Source organism: Chrysemys picta, chromosome 17 (genome assembly GCF_011386835.1).
Source record: "Chrysemys picta bellii isolate R12L10 chromosome 17, ASM1138683v2, whole genome shotgun sequence".
In the NCBI taxonomy this organism is placed as follows: Eukaryota; Metazoa; Chordata; order Testudines; family Emydidae; genus Chrysemys; species Chrysemys picta.
In genome coordinates this window covers 23,170,605-23,185,495 of record NC_088807.1, presented here as the reverse complement: position 1 = coordinate 23,185,495, position 14,891 = coordinate 23,170,605, and the positions used below count along the sequence as shown (strand labels likewise).

General features: G+C 59.7%; 2 protein-coding genes across 6 annotated transcripts in view; both read left to right on the top strand.

Annotated features, from left to right (window-relative positions):
* Window positions 1-3,383: 3,383 nt before the first annotated feature.
* On the top strand, window positions 3,384-14,808 carry LOC112060995 (galactoside alpha-(1,2)-fucosyltransferase 2-like). Of its 5 annotated transcripts, XM_065571027.1 has the most exons (4): window positions 3,387-3,505; window positions 4,974-5,139; window positions 11,564-11,719; window positions 13,209-14,808. In XM_065571027.1, the coding sequence occupies exons 2-4, from the start codon at window positions 5,046-5,048 to the stop codon at window positions 14,279-14,281; spliced, it is 1,323 nt and encodes a 440-aa protein (XP_065427099.1). In that variant the 5' UTR covers window positions 3,387-3,505; window positions 4,974-5,045; the 3' UTR covers window positions 14,282-14,808. The 5 variants fall into 5 exon arrangements, with proteins under 5 accessions (XP_023969109.2, XP_065427099.1, XP_065427100.1 ...); XM_065571028.1 differs by lacking the exon at window positions 11,564-11,719; XM_065571030.1 differs by lacking the exon at window positions 4,974-5,139 and having other exon boundaries at window positions 3,389-3,505.
* LOC101950977 (galactoside alpha-(1,2)-fucosyltransferase 2-like) overlaps window positions 3,400-14,891 on the top strand; it is a 36,582-nt gene continuing 25,090 nt past the window's right edge. Inside the window, exon 1 of the mRNA XM_065571040.1 lies at window positions 3,400-3,505. The gene's annotated coding sequence lies outside the window, so the exon portion shown is untranslated. The remainder of the gene's footprint in view (window positions 3,506-14,891) is intronic.

Here is a 14,891-nt window from a genome sequence, read left to right as displayed (position 1 = left end):
CCCCAAAGTTGACTGGTTAGAGATGGGGGCTGGGAGCCAGGACACCTGGGTTCTATCCTCGGCTCTGTGAGGAGAGTGGGGTCTATGGGTTACAGCAGGGAAAGACGCTCCCTAGAGGCGAAAGGCCCTGGGTCCCAGCCCCCAACCCACAGGGCCCCTGGGCAGCTCCCCCACTCTGGACAGGGGCCAACGGACAGACGGACAGAGGGCCCCTGACACTCAGAGATGCTTTATTGGCGGGGGGCAGGTTTGAAAGCCGAGGGGTGACACTGCGGGGTGCTGTGGCCAGGGGAGTCCTTGGGGGAATAGAAGGGGGGGGGGGTGTAGAATCGGAGGAGGGGGACTCTGGGGTGGGGGCAGTTCTGGGGTCCATCCTCTTGTTCCCCTCCCCCTCCATTGGCAAAGGAAACTGAAACCACCGAAGAAACAATGTCCCAGCCCCCATCCTCCATCTGAGCTCCGCGACCCCAGCCCCACCTCTCCCAGCAGGGGGCGCTATGGGGCGCGGGGCAGGAGCGCCGGCTGTGTGTGTGTGGGTGGGTCCCGGCGACCCCAGCCCCACCTCTCCCAGCAGGGGGCGCTATGGGGTGTGGGGCAGGAGCGCCGGCTGTGTGTGTGGGGGTGGGTCCCGGCGACCCCAGGCCCACCTCTCCCAGCAGGGGGCGCTATGGGGCGCGGGGCAGGAGCGCCGGCTGTGTGTGTGTGGGTGGGTCCCGGCGACCCCAGCCCCACCTCTCCCAGCAGGGGGCGCTATGGGGCGCGGGGCAGGAGCGCCGGCTGTGTGTGTGTGGGGGTCCCGGCGACCCCAGCCCCACCACTCCCAGCAGGGGGCGCTATGGGGTGCGGGGAAGGAGCGCCGGCTGTGTGTGTGTGTGTGGGTCCCGGCGACCCCAGCCCCACCTCTCCCAGCAGGGGGCGCTATGGGGTGTGGGGCAGGAGCGCCGGCTGTGTGTGTGTGTGTGGGTCCCGGCGACCCCAGCCCCACCTCTCCCAGCAGGGGGCGCTACGGGGCGCGGGGCAGGAGCGCCAGCTGTGTGTGGGGGGGGTCCCGGCGACCCCAGCCCCACCTCTCCCAGCAGGGGGCGCTATGGGGTGCGGGGCAGGAGCGCCGGCTGTGTGTGTGTATGGTGGTCCCAGCGACCCCAACCCCATCTCTCCCAGACAGGGCTGGCCTCAGGGTGGCGCTGGGGGCGAAGGAAGGATCTCATCACCTGAGGCTGGTGGGGGCTATAGGGCAGAGGTGGGCAAACTACGGCCCGGGGGACCCTTCTGTCCGGCCCCTGAGCTCCTGCCCCGGGAAGCTATCCCAGCCCCTCCTCCGCTGCCCCCCTCCCCCGCAGACTCAGCTCGCCCCCACCGCTGGCAGTGGGGCTGCGAGCTCCTGGGCAGAGCCGCCCTGAGCCGGTCTCTGAGCTGCGCGGTGCATGGCTGGCTCCAGCCGGTCGGCCACCAGCCACCTGTGTGCCAGGCAGCGCGGTAAGGGGGCAGGGAGCGGGGGAGGGGTGGATAGAGGGCAGGGGAGTTCGGGGGGGGGTGGATGGGGTGGGGGCGGCCAGAGGGCGGGGAACAGGGGGGTTGAATGGGGGTGAGGGTTCTGGGGGCCGGTCCGGGAGAAGAGGGGGTTGGATGGGGTGGAGGTCCCCGGGAGGCCGTCGGGGGCGAGAAGCGGGGGGAGTCAGATAGGGGGTGGGGGCCGGGCCACGCCTGGCTGTTTGGGGAGGCACAGGCTCCCTTAGCCGGCCCTCCAGACAATTTCTGAAACCCACTGCGGCCCTCGGGCCAAAAAGTTTGCCCACTTCTGCCATGGGGGCTCTACACTCACTCCCGACCCATAGCCCCTGCTCGCCCAGCCCTGGGCTCCCCCGAGCCCTGCCGGTGCCCCTCACTTCCGACCCGCAGCCCCCTGCTCACCCAGCCCTGGGCTCCCCCCCACCCCTGCCGGTGCCCCTCACTCCCTGTGACAAAGTGGGGGATTTTTTGGATGCTTTGTGTAAGTGCGGTGCGTGCCTCAGTTTCCCCCGTGTGCTGCATGTTTAACCAGGCGGTGGGGGAGGGGTGCTGTATTCTCCGAGGCCCAGATGTGACCTCACCCAGCAGCCTGGACACTGGGTAACGTAGCGACCGATGACCCGGGAGCCCGCCAGGTTCAGGCCACTGGGAGCACAAAGGACGGCCGAGAGAGGAGCCCGGTGATGGGTTTGCGTGGGACCAAAGACACAGGACGGAGGAGGGGCTGTGGGGAGGTGATATGGGGGTCGGCTGCAAGGAGCTCGCTCTGGACTGGAGATGAAGAGGGGTCTGGACCCCAACTGGAGAGACCCAGCTGGACGGGGCTGAGACTGGCCAGGCCCCAGGCCGCTGAGAACTGCCTGGGCTGGGTTCAGCCGTACAATAAACCTCCTGTTTTACGCTGGCTGAGAGTCCCTGCAGGCTGGAGATCGGGGGGATCACTTCCTCTGGGGGTGGTGGCCCTGGGGGGGGTCAGAGTGAGGGGACCCCCCAAGGGGGCTCACGGAGGGAGCCAGGCGGCCTGGAGGTTCAGAGGTGCGGCCCCAGGAGGTGGCGGGGCCAAAGAGCCTAACCCCGGAGATGGAGGGTGATCCTTGTGGGGGGGCTGTCACACCGAAGGGGGGGGGTCTCCCAGGGGCCGTACGGATCCGAGGGAGTCCGGGGCCTGGGAGTCCATCACACGCTCGAGCCGCAGCCCCCTGCTAGCCCAGCCCAGCCCTGACCCCATTCACCACACGGGGTGGGAGTGAGCCCAGATTGACCCCGGGGGAGCTGAGTTCAGGACACTCCAGCTGGTAACCTCGGCTGGGGATCCCATGGGGGGGGGACACTGACCCCTAGTGGCCAAAGTCTCCAAGCTCTACCCAGCTCCACTCCCTGCAGTCATCTGTGATCTAGCTACCCCCATAGCCCCCCATTATCCCCATAGCCCCCCCCCAGCTAGCCCCATAGCCCCTCTACCCCAATAGCCCCATAGCCCCCAGCTAGCCCCATAGCCCCCCCTAGCTAGCCCCATACACCCCCATCCCTCACTCTCCAGGCTCAGGCTGTTACAAATCCGAGGATCTGTTCGCAGGCAGCTCTCAGCTCTCTGGGCTCTAGGAGTCCTGCCTCCTAGCCCCTCACCCCTGCTCTAACCACTAGACCCCACTTCCCTGCCCAAGCCACAGAGCCAGCCCAGGTGTCCTGGTTCCCTTGTTTCATGCTGGGCCCCACTCCCACCCCCCATTCCCCATCCTCCTGGCCTGGCGTGGCAAGCCCCCATGGTTTGCCATGAGCCCCTAGGGCATGTGCCGGACGGGTGGGCAGACCAGGAAAGGGTGAGTCACATTCAGGGGCAGCTGGCTGAATTAATCTTTAAGCGCTGATAAAAGTCCAAGAGTAAATAAATGGGTGAGGCCGCGTCAGTCGGAGACGGAGACGTCCAGGGAAACCGAAGAGGAGCAGACGGGAGCGGCCGCCCCTGGCGCCCGGACCCGAAACCCACCTCAGCAAGGTAAGAAGGGGGGAGATTCCCTGCCTAGAAATGTCCTGGCCTCTCTCAGAAGAAAGATACCGACCCCTCCAGCCGTCTGTCCGTCCAGCCCAACACCGAACTCTTTAGCCATAAATAACCCCACCCACCCACCCACTAATCCAGGGGTCTCAAACACGAGGCCTGCGGGGTGATTTTCTGCTGCCCGCTCTCCCCCCCGCTCTCCCCCAGGGTTTACCAGACCGGCTCCGGCCGGACGTGCACCGGGAGCAGGGCAGGCTCCCTGCCCGCCCTGCCCCACGCCGCTCCGGGAAGAGGCTGGACGTGGGGAAGGGGGGGTGGAGGGGCTGTGTGTGGCTGTTGCTTCGGGCAGCGCCCCCAGCAGCCCCCATTGGCCGGGAACGGGGAACCGCGGCCAATGGGAGCTGCTGGATGCGGTGCCTCAAGCAACAGAAACACACAGCCCCTCCACCCCCCCTTCCCCACGTTCCAGCCTCTTGCGGGGGCAGGGCAGACAGGCAGGGAGCCTGCCCTGCCCCCGGTACGCGCCGGCCCAGATCCTGCCCCCCGAACCGCTCCTGCAGCCGAACCCCCTGCCCTGAGCCCCCTGCCGCACCCTGCACCCTGACCCCCTGCTTCACACCGCACTCCTCCTGCACCCCAACCCACTGCCCTGAACCCCCTGCCACACCCTGCACCCCTCCTGCATCCAACCCACTGCCCTGAACCCCCTGCCGCACCCTGCACCCCGACCCCCTGCTTCACACCGCACCCCTCCTGCACCCCGACCCCCTGCCCTGAATCCCCTGCCGCACCCTGCACCCCTCCTGCATCCAACCCACTGCCCTGAACCCCCTGCCACATCCTGCACTCCTCTTGCACCCCAACCCACTGCCCTGAGCCCCCTGCCGCACCCCACACTCCTCTTGCACCCCAACCCCCTGCCCTGAGATCCCTGCCACACCCTGCACCCTGACCCCTTGCTGTACCCCTCACCCCTCCTGCACCCCACACCCCAACTCCCTGCCCTGAGCCCCCACCACACCCCACATCCCTCCTGCACCCCCTGGGGGCAGGGAGGGGACAGGGTTGGGGTGGGTATTTTGGGGAAGGGGTTGGAATGGGGGCAGGGAAGGGGTGGGAAGAGGCGGGGCAGGGGCGGGGCCTCATGGAAGGGGTGGAGTGGGGGCGGGGCCGAGGGCGGCGGGGGTGGGGAAGGTGTCAGTAATGCGGCCCTCGGGCCAATGTACTAGTCCTCATGTGGCCCTCATGGTCATTTGAGTTTGAGACCCCTGCACTAATCCATCCCAATTCCTCTTCATGTGCTTCTGCCAATCCATCTATCCCCCATCTACCCTTCTCCCCATCCATCCATCCACCTATCCCCCCATCTACCCTTCTCCCCATCCGTCCACCCACCCATCGCCCATGTGTCAATCCATCTTAACACTTTCAGCGCCCTTACAAACTTAGATGCTTCTCACCACAGGTGGCTGGTCGCTCTACAGCCAGGCTCTCCCTTTCGATCAGCGCTTCAGTCGCTGGGTGGTGGTGTCTGTCGATGGAGGTGGAAGAGAGAGAGAGCAGGGCAAACGTCTCTCCTTTTTATCATGTCCTTTCTTCCCTCTTGGCTTTGCCCCCCACTTCAGGGTCAGGTGAGCATTACCTCATCGCAGTCCCAAACTGACCAAGGGAAGGGGGGTGACTCACTGGAGAGTCCAACAGATCCTTTGTTGCTGCCTCAGCCAGTGTCCTTTGTTCCTCTGAGGCTGGGCTGGGTTGATCCCATCCATGCCCTGATGAGGTGTGAACTGCCCCTCGGCTCCTGGAGAATTTTGCCTGGGCTTATTTAAAGCCATGAGGACACAGTCTCAGCCTCATAACTATATACATGAAATTACAACCTATAACATCACTATAACATTGCTGTAACATCACTATACCAACCATGCTCAGTGCATCACGAGCCTTCTGAAGACACCCAACATGACAAATTTTGAATTGGATCCCACACAATCATTTTACAAGGATGAACATGGGGGTGCAGGGTGTCCCCCCGAGGTACAGAGCGTCACACCTCTTAGTTTACTGCAAGAGGGTTAGTCACGGCCTAGCTCGAAGGCAGTTTGTGTTATAGTTCTCTTGACATCCAGCCATCAAGGCCATGAGGCAGCATGCCTCAGTTTCCCCATTCACACACAGCAAACCAGGTTTTTTATGGTTTCTCTGCTGTGATCCGCTTCAAACCTGTTTACAGGTATTAACTGAAAAGCAGCATTCTCATAAGGTTTAACATCCATGTCAAAATTCTGATCCCCAAAACATAACATGAATCCCAATGTTTTGATCTCAGCTGCGCGTTTACAAGTGCAGTAACTCCTCACTTAAAGTCGTCCCGGTTAACGGTGTTTCGCTGCTGGTCAATTAGGGAACGGGCTCGTTTAAAGTTGCGCAAGGCTCCCTTCTAACGTCGTTTGGCAGCCGCCTGCTTTGTCCACGGCTTGCAGGAAGAGCAGCCCGTCGCAGCGAGCTGGTGGGGGCTTGGAACCAGGGTGGACCGGCAGCCCCCCTAGCAGCTCCCCCATATTAGCTCCCCGCTCCCCTAAGTTCCCTGTGCGGCAGCCGCCCAGCAGGCTATCAATTGCCGGCAGTTCAGAGTCCCTCCTCCCACTGCCCTGTGCTACTCCTGCCCTCTGCCTTGGAACTGCTCCCAGAGACTCCTCCTTGCTAATGTCAGGGTGTCCCCCTCCCCCCTGCTCCTGCCCCCCGCTTACCCCTTCTCCATATAGAGCAGGGAGGGGACACACGGAGAGAGACAGAGAGAGCCTGGGGCAGCCCCTGCTGTCTCAACTTCCTGATCCACTTAAAAAGACAATGCACTTAAGAGTGGGTCAGCTTCCTGAATGGGGCAGTGTGCATCTCTCTCACTTCCTGTCACGGACTCACAGATGATGCCCACTCTTGGCCCCATGCGGTCCGTGAGGGGGGGGTGCCCCTTTCAGTGAGACAGCCCTTCTCGGGGGTCCACTCTCTCTCGGGGTCAGGCCCCTCCACCTCCTGGATCCGCACCTCTCTGAGCCTTAGCACGTCTGTCTCTGCCGTGGGCCCCCTCAGGGAGTCCACTCGCTCTGGACCCCCCGGGCCTCCACCCCTGAAGGGGTTGATGCAACCCTGTTCTCTAGCCCGGAGTGACTCTCAGCCAGCAAGAAACAGGAGGGTTTATTGAGAGTTGAACACAGCACAGGAAACTCTCAGGGCCTCAGGCCTGGCCTCCCTCAGCACAGCACATCCCAGTCTCTCTGCATGCAGGTGGGCTCTGCCTGCTCCCCCTCTCCAGCCCAGAGCCCCCCTGCTTCCCAGCTGGGCATCTGATATCCCCTACCCCAAGCCCCGCCTCTGTCCATTGTCTTCTCTCCAGGTAAACAGGGTTGTAAACCGGGGCCTCCTCTCCTGCTTCTGTCCTCTGGCTGGAACCGGCTGGTCCGGTCACTGGCTCCTCACTCTGCAGCCCATTGTCCTCCCACTGGCCAGAACCGGCTGCGTCTCCTCAGCTGGGCCTCTGGGTCACCAGGTCGCCAGGTCACCGGTCGCTGGGGTATCCATCCTCCCGGCCATCGGCTGGGTCCCCACGTCCTCTCTCCGGCCCTCTGCAAAACACACTCCCTCTCCCCTCACCTCGTTAAACCAGTAACACCCAGGGAAACTGAGTCCCACCCCCTCTGCATGCAAACCATTGAAACTCCACCGAAAACAAGAAAACCCGCCACTTCGTCACACTCCCACACACACGGTGTGTGTCTGTCTCTGTCTGCCATGCTGTCTCCCCTCCCTTGTGTTCATGCTGCCTTGTGTGAGAGGCGACATTAACAACAACACGTTAACCCCTGAGGGCTCAGCCGAGTGCTAGCTCATCATTTAGCAGTAAGGCTCCCTGGGAAATATCCCACCCTCTGACTCCACCACCTCAACCAAGCTTCACAATCATCATTGCTGTGAACAGCATTCAATTGTTTGTTTAAAACGTATACAGTGTGTGTGTGTTTATATAATATAGTCTTTTGTCTGATGAAAAAAAAAATTCCCTGGAACCTAACCCTCTCTATTTACATTAATTCTTATGGGGAAATTGGATTCGTTTCACATCGTTTTTCTTAAAGTCGCATTTTTCAGGAACAGAACGACACCGTTAAGCGAGGAGTTACTGTATCTTTATGATACTACGCCCTCTGTTCAGATATTTTAGTTGGAGGTTAGTTTGTTCATTACCCAGGGTGTCCTTCGACTCTCTCCCATGTAATCAGTCACTGGCTTCTCCTACCCTCCAGGGTTCCCCTCTGTGTGGGCTCTTAATTTAATCGTGCTTCTGGAATGTTGGTGCCTCGGGGTCTGGCAGGATATGGGTCCAGGGGTATCCTGCACATTGGCTGGCCCTTTGGGGAGCGATCGCCCAACCCCAGGACTGTACATAGGCAGAAAATCCAGCTCCCTTTTGGGGTTACCCTGTTGGAAGCGTGCGGACTCACCCCTGCGGCGCCTCCGGCTGGTCTCTCAGGGAATTCGCTCCATTTCCAGCCCGGCGCGCCCTCTGCAGGCCGGTGATCCGCCACCACTGGGCCCCCAGACCCAGGGCCCATTTTCTCTGGGGTGCTGCCCCCTGGCAATGCCCCAACAATCTCCGTGGGTCTCCCTTCCCCAGGGAACCCCCCACCTCGCCTGAGTCTGGGCTACTGCCAGTCCTCACCTAGCCCACTCCCTGGGGCAGACTGCAGTGTAAAAGCCACTCATCGCAGGCAAGGGGGTTTGACCTGTTGCCTTCTTCTACCACCCAGGACCTCTAGGGGCCTGGAACCAGGCCCTGCAGCCTGGGCAGTCGCCCGCCTGGAGCTCCCCTGCTCCTCTCCTCTTCCCCAGCCCTGCTTCACTCCCAGGTACCCTCTTACTCCCCTACAGCCAGGCCCATCTCCCTCCCCAGCTAGAGAGAGCCTCTTGTTCAGTACCTGAATGCCCTGGCCTTCTTATAAGGCCCGGCTGCCCTGATTGGGGCATGTCCCCTCCGCCACCCCTTTCCCTGTCATCCTCCTAGTGTCCTGGGCACCCTGCCCCAAGTGACCAGTGAGGAGACATCCCTGTACCCCCACTGTTCCTTCCCCAATTTCCTCCTCTGGGCCCCCTCCCAAGAAGGTGCTCCCTAGGAAGGACGCTATCCCTTGCTCAGTCGCAACACTCTGCCAGCTAACCACTGGGACAGTTTCCTTAATCCCTGACAACCCCTCTCCTGCCCCAACGCCAGAGGGCACGTTGCCTTCTGCTGGAAAGGAGTTAGTCTCAGCCTCTCCCATGCTTGGAAGCACCCTGCTTCCCTGGGTAACAGAGTCACAGGAATCCTCACCCACCTCAGAGGTTTCTGAGATCCCCTGCCCCTTCTCTGGGCTCTCCTCTGGGACACATTGCTCTCTGCTCCCTAGAGCCGGGTTTGTCTCTCGTTCATCTGCGACCTACTGGCAGCTGACAACCTGGGCAGTTCTCTCCCTGGCCGGCATCACATCCCCATCCCTTCCTGATGTGGTGTTCCCTCCAGCGGCAGGGCAGGAGTTGGTCTCAACCACCCTCCCACCGGGACGCATGTGGCTTCCCCCTACTGCTGAAGAATCAAGGAGACTCTCTCCCATTCCCTCAGCCGTTCCTGAGACGTTCCCCTTTCCCTCGGGGGTCCCAGCATAAAACTCCCTCCTGCAGGCAAATGCTTTAACCTGAGCGACACGGGAAAAATCATTCCCCAGGAGCAGGTTGCCTAGGAGGTGTTCCATCACCCCCATGGTCAAACCTTCCCACACCGCATGGATTCTAGCTAGTGGTACGAGGAGTCTGCTTTCGTCCACCCCCACAATCTCTGCCATTTGGCCAGGCAGCGTACTGGCCTTTGGGACCACACTCGGTGTAACCAGAGAGATCGGGGCCCCTGTATCCCTCTGCCCCAAGTACTCCCTGCCAATAATTGGGACAACCTTAACATGCTCTAACCTCACAGAACCAATATGATGGGTTTCGATTGCTTGGGGGGTTTCTGGGTTGAGGACAGCAGAACTAACATGAGCTATTGGGTGCCGGCTTCCTCCTAGCACGGGGCATTTATTCCTCAGGTGATCAGTGGAATTACACTGCTAGCACCTTTTGGGCTCTTCTGCTTTTACAAGAGATTTGGGATGAGGGTTAGAGGGATGTTTTTGGGTAAGAGAATGTTTAGGTTCCCAACCCCCTTCTCTCTTCCCAGGGGCAAAACGGGACCCTCCCTTCCCACCGGTTTTAAACCCCTTTCTGTGGCCTGGCCTCGATAGACGCCTGGTTCCGTTCGAAGGCATCAGCTGAAAAAGCCACCTCGTCCCCAGACTTTACATCTTTGTCCCATGGACACTGCTTCATATCGGCCTTGCACACGCTTAGGAAATGATCTTGAGTCACACGATCCAACATCTCCTCAAAACTCGCCGCCTCCTTCCCCCTCACCCATTTTCCCAACAAATCTTTCATTGTGGTTACGTGTTCCCCACGACTCCTCCCCACATCCCTCTTCAGTTCCCATTTGTGGATTTTTGGAGTGATGGGGGTCGTTGGGGTCGGGGGGTTCTGGTTCTGCTTCTCCTTCTCTAGCAGGTCCAGTTGGTGTTTTCTCTCTCTCTCTCTTTCTTCTCTCACTCTCTCTTTTTCTTCCATAGCCCTTCGGTGTGCAGCCTCCTCCTCGTCGAGCCTTGTTCCTGCCTGCCCCATTTGAAACTCGCGGTTAGTGTGACCAGATGTCCCAATTTTATAGGGACAGTCCCGATATTTGGGGCTTTGTCTTATCTAGGGGCTATTATCATCCACCCCTGTCCTGATTTTTCACCCTTGCTGTCTGGTCACCCTACCCGCGGTCCTTTTCCTTCTCTGCTTCTTCCAGTCTGACCAGCTTTTGGTTTGTAGCGGCCTCACTGGTTGTCATTTTTCTGCTTTCTCGTGCTAAGCTCCCTCACCCGAAAGAAACCAACAGAAAATCACAAACCGGTGACCTCCTCCTGACTGTTCTTAGCCACTGCACTTAAGACTCACTTAAAATCACAACTATCAGTGCTTAAAGTGTGAACTTCACTTGGAGTGCCAAGCCGCACATACACCCCGCTCGCTGCGCCACTGTGACGTTCCCCTGGTGTTATCCGGACCGGTGATCTGCTCGGTCACTCCAGCCCTCGACTCTGGGAGCCGGCCTCCCCCTGCTCCGCTGTGACACCCCCACTCCCGGGCTGTTCCCCCACAGCCTCTGGTGCGTGAGCTGCTCCCAGCTCCGGGAGTGAGCACTTTGGGCAGCCGCTGCTTGGACCGTGCAACCGACTGTCACTAGCCGATATCTCCGGTCCCAGACCCACCCCTAGGAACCGCCGTCCTGCAGTGCCCAGTTCTGCCCGCTGGACGCTGCCAGCTCCTCTGAGGTCATCTATGTCAAAGTTAGATTCAGGACTCATAGCTCTGCGAATACATTCAGCTACTGTGAGCCCCCATGCAAGATTCAAACAGTCTTATTTACACAGAGAAAAGGGTGCGAACTAAACAAAGGGACAGAGAGAGCAAAATTGTAAAATTTGCCTGGGGCACAATATGCATATCCTGCTTCCTTATTAACACTTATCGATCTAAGGTGAATGCTTCACCTATTGCCCTTAAGTGGGGCACTTCATTAAGCAGTTAATGTCTGCTTTCCTGCCCCCTGGCTTGCAGCATTTCTCATTTCTACTTAAAGGTACATACAGCATTCTTTAATTCATTCTATTTCTTTAATATAATTCATTTCACTTTCACATCTATTTAACAAAGAAATTGACATGTACCCGGCTTGTTCTCCCCAGGGGAACCTCTGACACGCTTCACACCAAACGCGCTGCTTCCGGTAGAATAAACCAACAGAGTTATTAACTAGAACGATAGATTTAAGTGATTATAAGTCAAAACACAACAAGTCGGATTTGGTCAAATGAAATAAAAGCAAAACGCATTCTAAGCTGATCTGGACACTTTCAGCGCCCTTACAAACGTAGATGCTTCTCGCCACAGGTGGCTGGTCGCTCTTCAGCCAGGCTCTCCCCTTCGATCAGCGCTTCAGTCGCGCGGTGGTGGTGTCTGTAGATGGAGGTGGAAGAGAGAGGAAGAGCCTGGCAAATGTCTCTCCTTTTTATCATGTCCTTTCTTCCCTCTTCCCTTCAGAGTCAGGTGAGCATTACCTCATCGCAGTCCCAAACTGACCCAGGGAAGGGGGGTGACTCACTGGAGAGTCCAACACATCCTTTGTTGCTGCCTCGGCCAGTGTCCTTTGTTCCTGTGAGGCTGGGCTGGGTTGGTCCCATCCATGCCCTGATGAGGTGTGAACTGCCCCCCTGCTCCTGGAGAGTTTTTGCCTGGGCTTGTTTTAAGTGAGGACACATTTTCAGCCTCATAACTATATACATGAAATTATAACTTATAACATCCCTATAACAACCATGCTCAGTGCATCATGAGCCTTCCGAAGACACCCGACATGACAAACTTTGGAATGGATACCACACAATGGGGGTGCTGGGTGTTTTCTCGAAGTACAAAGCATCACACACCCCATCTACCTTTCTCCCCAGTCGTCCATCCATCCATCCATCCATCCATCCATCCCCCATCTACCCATCTCCCCAGCCGTCCATCCATCCATCCATCCATCCATCCATCCATCCATCCATCCATCCATCCATCCATCCCCCATCTACCCATCTCCCCAGCCGTCCATCCATCCATCCTTCCATCCCCCAATCTACCTTTCTCCCCATCCATCCATCCATCCATCCATCCATCCATGCATGCATCCCCCATCTACCCATCTCCCCAGCCGTCCATCCATCCATCCATCCATCCATCCATGCATCCCCCATCTCCCCATCTCCCCAGCCATCCATCCATCCCCCAATCTACCTTTCTCCCCAGCCGTCCATCCATCCATTCCCCATCTACCCTTCTCCTGAGCTCTCCATCTATCCATCCATCCCCAATGTACCCTTCTCCCCATCCATCCGTCTAGCCATCCATCCACACATGTACCCTTCTCCCCAGGAATCCATCCACCCATCTCCCATCTCCCCCTCTCCCCGTCAATTCATCCTCCATCTACCCTGCTCCCCATTCATCCATCCATCCACCCACCCCTATGTACCCTTATACCCATTCCTCCAGCAGTGACAGGTGGGCTGCTGGTGGGAACTGAGGGGCACTGGCAGAGCTGGGGGGAGCCCAGGGCTGGGCTAGCAGGGGGCTGTGGGTCGGGAGCAGGGCCGATGAGAGAGTGGGGGGGAAGCCAGTACAAATTACCGGGTCCCGGCGGTCCGGAAGGGGGCCCAGGGCCCAGCTTCCCCCCCTCTCCTCGGCCCTGTTTAGCCGGTCCGCTCTTGCTGGGGGGCCTGCTCTCGGCGGCCCTGATTGGGAGTGAGGGGCACCGGCAGGGCTGGTGTGGGAGCCCAGGGCTGGGCTAGCAGGGGGCTGCATGTTAGAAGTGAGGGAAGTGACTCTGCTACTCTCCCCCAACCTACTGCTGGAGCTGGGGTCCCCTGGCCCCTCGCTGGGCTGTGGGGTCATTGGCCCTGGGAGACCCTCTCACATCTCCTCGAACCATCCCTCCCATTTCTCTCTTCCCCCCACTCCACTCACTACCTGCCCCTCCTGCTCCTTCTCTCCCCAGGCTGGGACCTCCTTCCCTCATCACTGCTGGGAGCCATGACTGCCCCGGACTCCTGGGTCCCCTTCCGGCTGGTCCTTCAGCTCAGCCTCTACCTGCTGGCCATCATGACCTTCTCCATCTTCCTACACTTAAGCAGCCGGTTCCCCACTGCAAGGCAGAGGCACACAACGAAGGGGTCCCCAGCCATGCCACCCACCACAACCCCCCCAACAGAGCGGGGCATGTGGACCGTGAACTCCGCCGGGCGCCTGGGGAACCACATGGGGGAATACGCCACCCTCTACGCCCTGGCCAAGATGAACGGGCGCCAGGCCTACATCCTCCCAGAGATGCACCAACAGCTGGCGCCGCACTTCCGCATCACCCTGCCCATGGTCTCCAGCGACGTGGTCCAGAGCGTCCCGTGGAGGAACTACGAGCTCCATGACTGGATGTCGGAGGAGTACAGGCACATCGAGGGGAAATACGTCCGGCTGACGGGCTACCCCTGCTCCTGGACTTTCTACCACCACCTCCGGCAGGAGATCCTCCAGCAATTCTCCTTCCACGACCACGTCAAGGAGGAGGCCAACCAGTACCTGGCCGGGCTGCGTGGGCAACGCCGGAAAGTGACCTACGTGGGCGTCCACGTCCGGAGGGGGGACTATGTCTGGGTGATGCCCCAGGTCTGGAAGGGGGTGGTGGCGGACAAGGCCTACCTGGAGAAGGCCATGGGCTACTTCCGGGCCAAGTACCAGGAGCCGGTCTTCGTGGTGACCAGCAACGGGATGGAGTGGTGCCGGGAGAACATCGACGCCTCGCGGGGGGATGTGTATTTCTCGGGGGACGGGAAGGAGTCGTCGCCGGGAAAGGACTTTGCTCTCTTGGCCCATTGCAACCACACGATCATGACCATCGGGACCTTTGGCATCTGGGCCGGTTACCTGGTCGGTGGGGAGACCATCTACTTGGCCAACTACACCCTCCCCGATTCCCCCTTCCTCAAGCTCTTCAAACCTGCGGCCGCCTTCCTCCCTGAGTGGATCGGGATCGACGCCGATCTCTCCCCGCTGCGCAGTGGTACGACTAGCTAAAGGAGCTCAGCCAGTGGCCACAGGCTGCCAACGGGATCCACCCGCCAGGACTCGGCCCGTCGGCCGAGTGGGCACCTGGGACCCCTGGCTGGTGCGGGCTGCGCTAGGGAGATTGGGGGAGATTGGAGCTAGGCTGGTGGGGTTCAGAGCCCACACAGAGGAGCCAGTGACCTACATCGGACAACTTCGCATAGGAGTGTCCAGAGTGATGGGACCATCTTCATCCGCAAGGTTGAATGGTTAGAGTGGGGAGACTGGGAGCCAGGACTCCTGGGTTCTCCCCCTGGCTCTGGGAGTGCGGTGTAGTGGGTGAGAGCAATGAGGGCTGGGAGCCAGGATACCTGGGTTCTGTCCCCAGCAGGGAGGAAGACCAACTTCATGAGCTAGGGCAGGTAACTCTTGATAAGTGTTGGCCGTTGTTCACGTTAAAGGACTTTTGTTTTCTATTGTCATCCTTTCTTCCCGTTGCTGCCGCTTGTGTTTAATGGACCCTCTCCCCTGCCTGAAATACACCTCCGTGCGTGTGACTGCAAGCGCCGTGTGGGTGACAGCCGCGGTGGGAAAGTGGGGCACACGGCTCCTTTGGGGGCAGAGGAGCTGGGATTTCTGG

Coding starts and splice junctions, on each gene's coding strand:
- LOC112060995 (XM_065571027.1), top strand. CDS start 5,046: ATGGAGGTGGAAGAGAGAGAGAGCAGGGCAAACGTCTCTCCTTTTTAT. Junction 5,140..11,563: donor GCCCCCCACTTCAGGGTCAG/GTGAGCATTACC, acceptor TTCTCGCCACAG/GTGGCTGGTCGCTCTTCAGC. Junction 11,720..13,208: donor CCTCTTCCCTTCAGAGTCAG/GTGAGCATTACC, acceptor TTCTCTCCCCAG/GCTGGGACCTCCTTCCCTCA.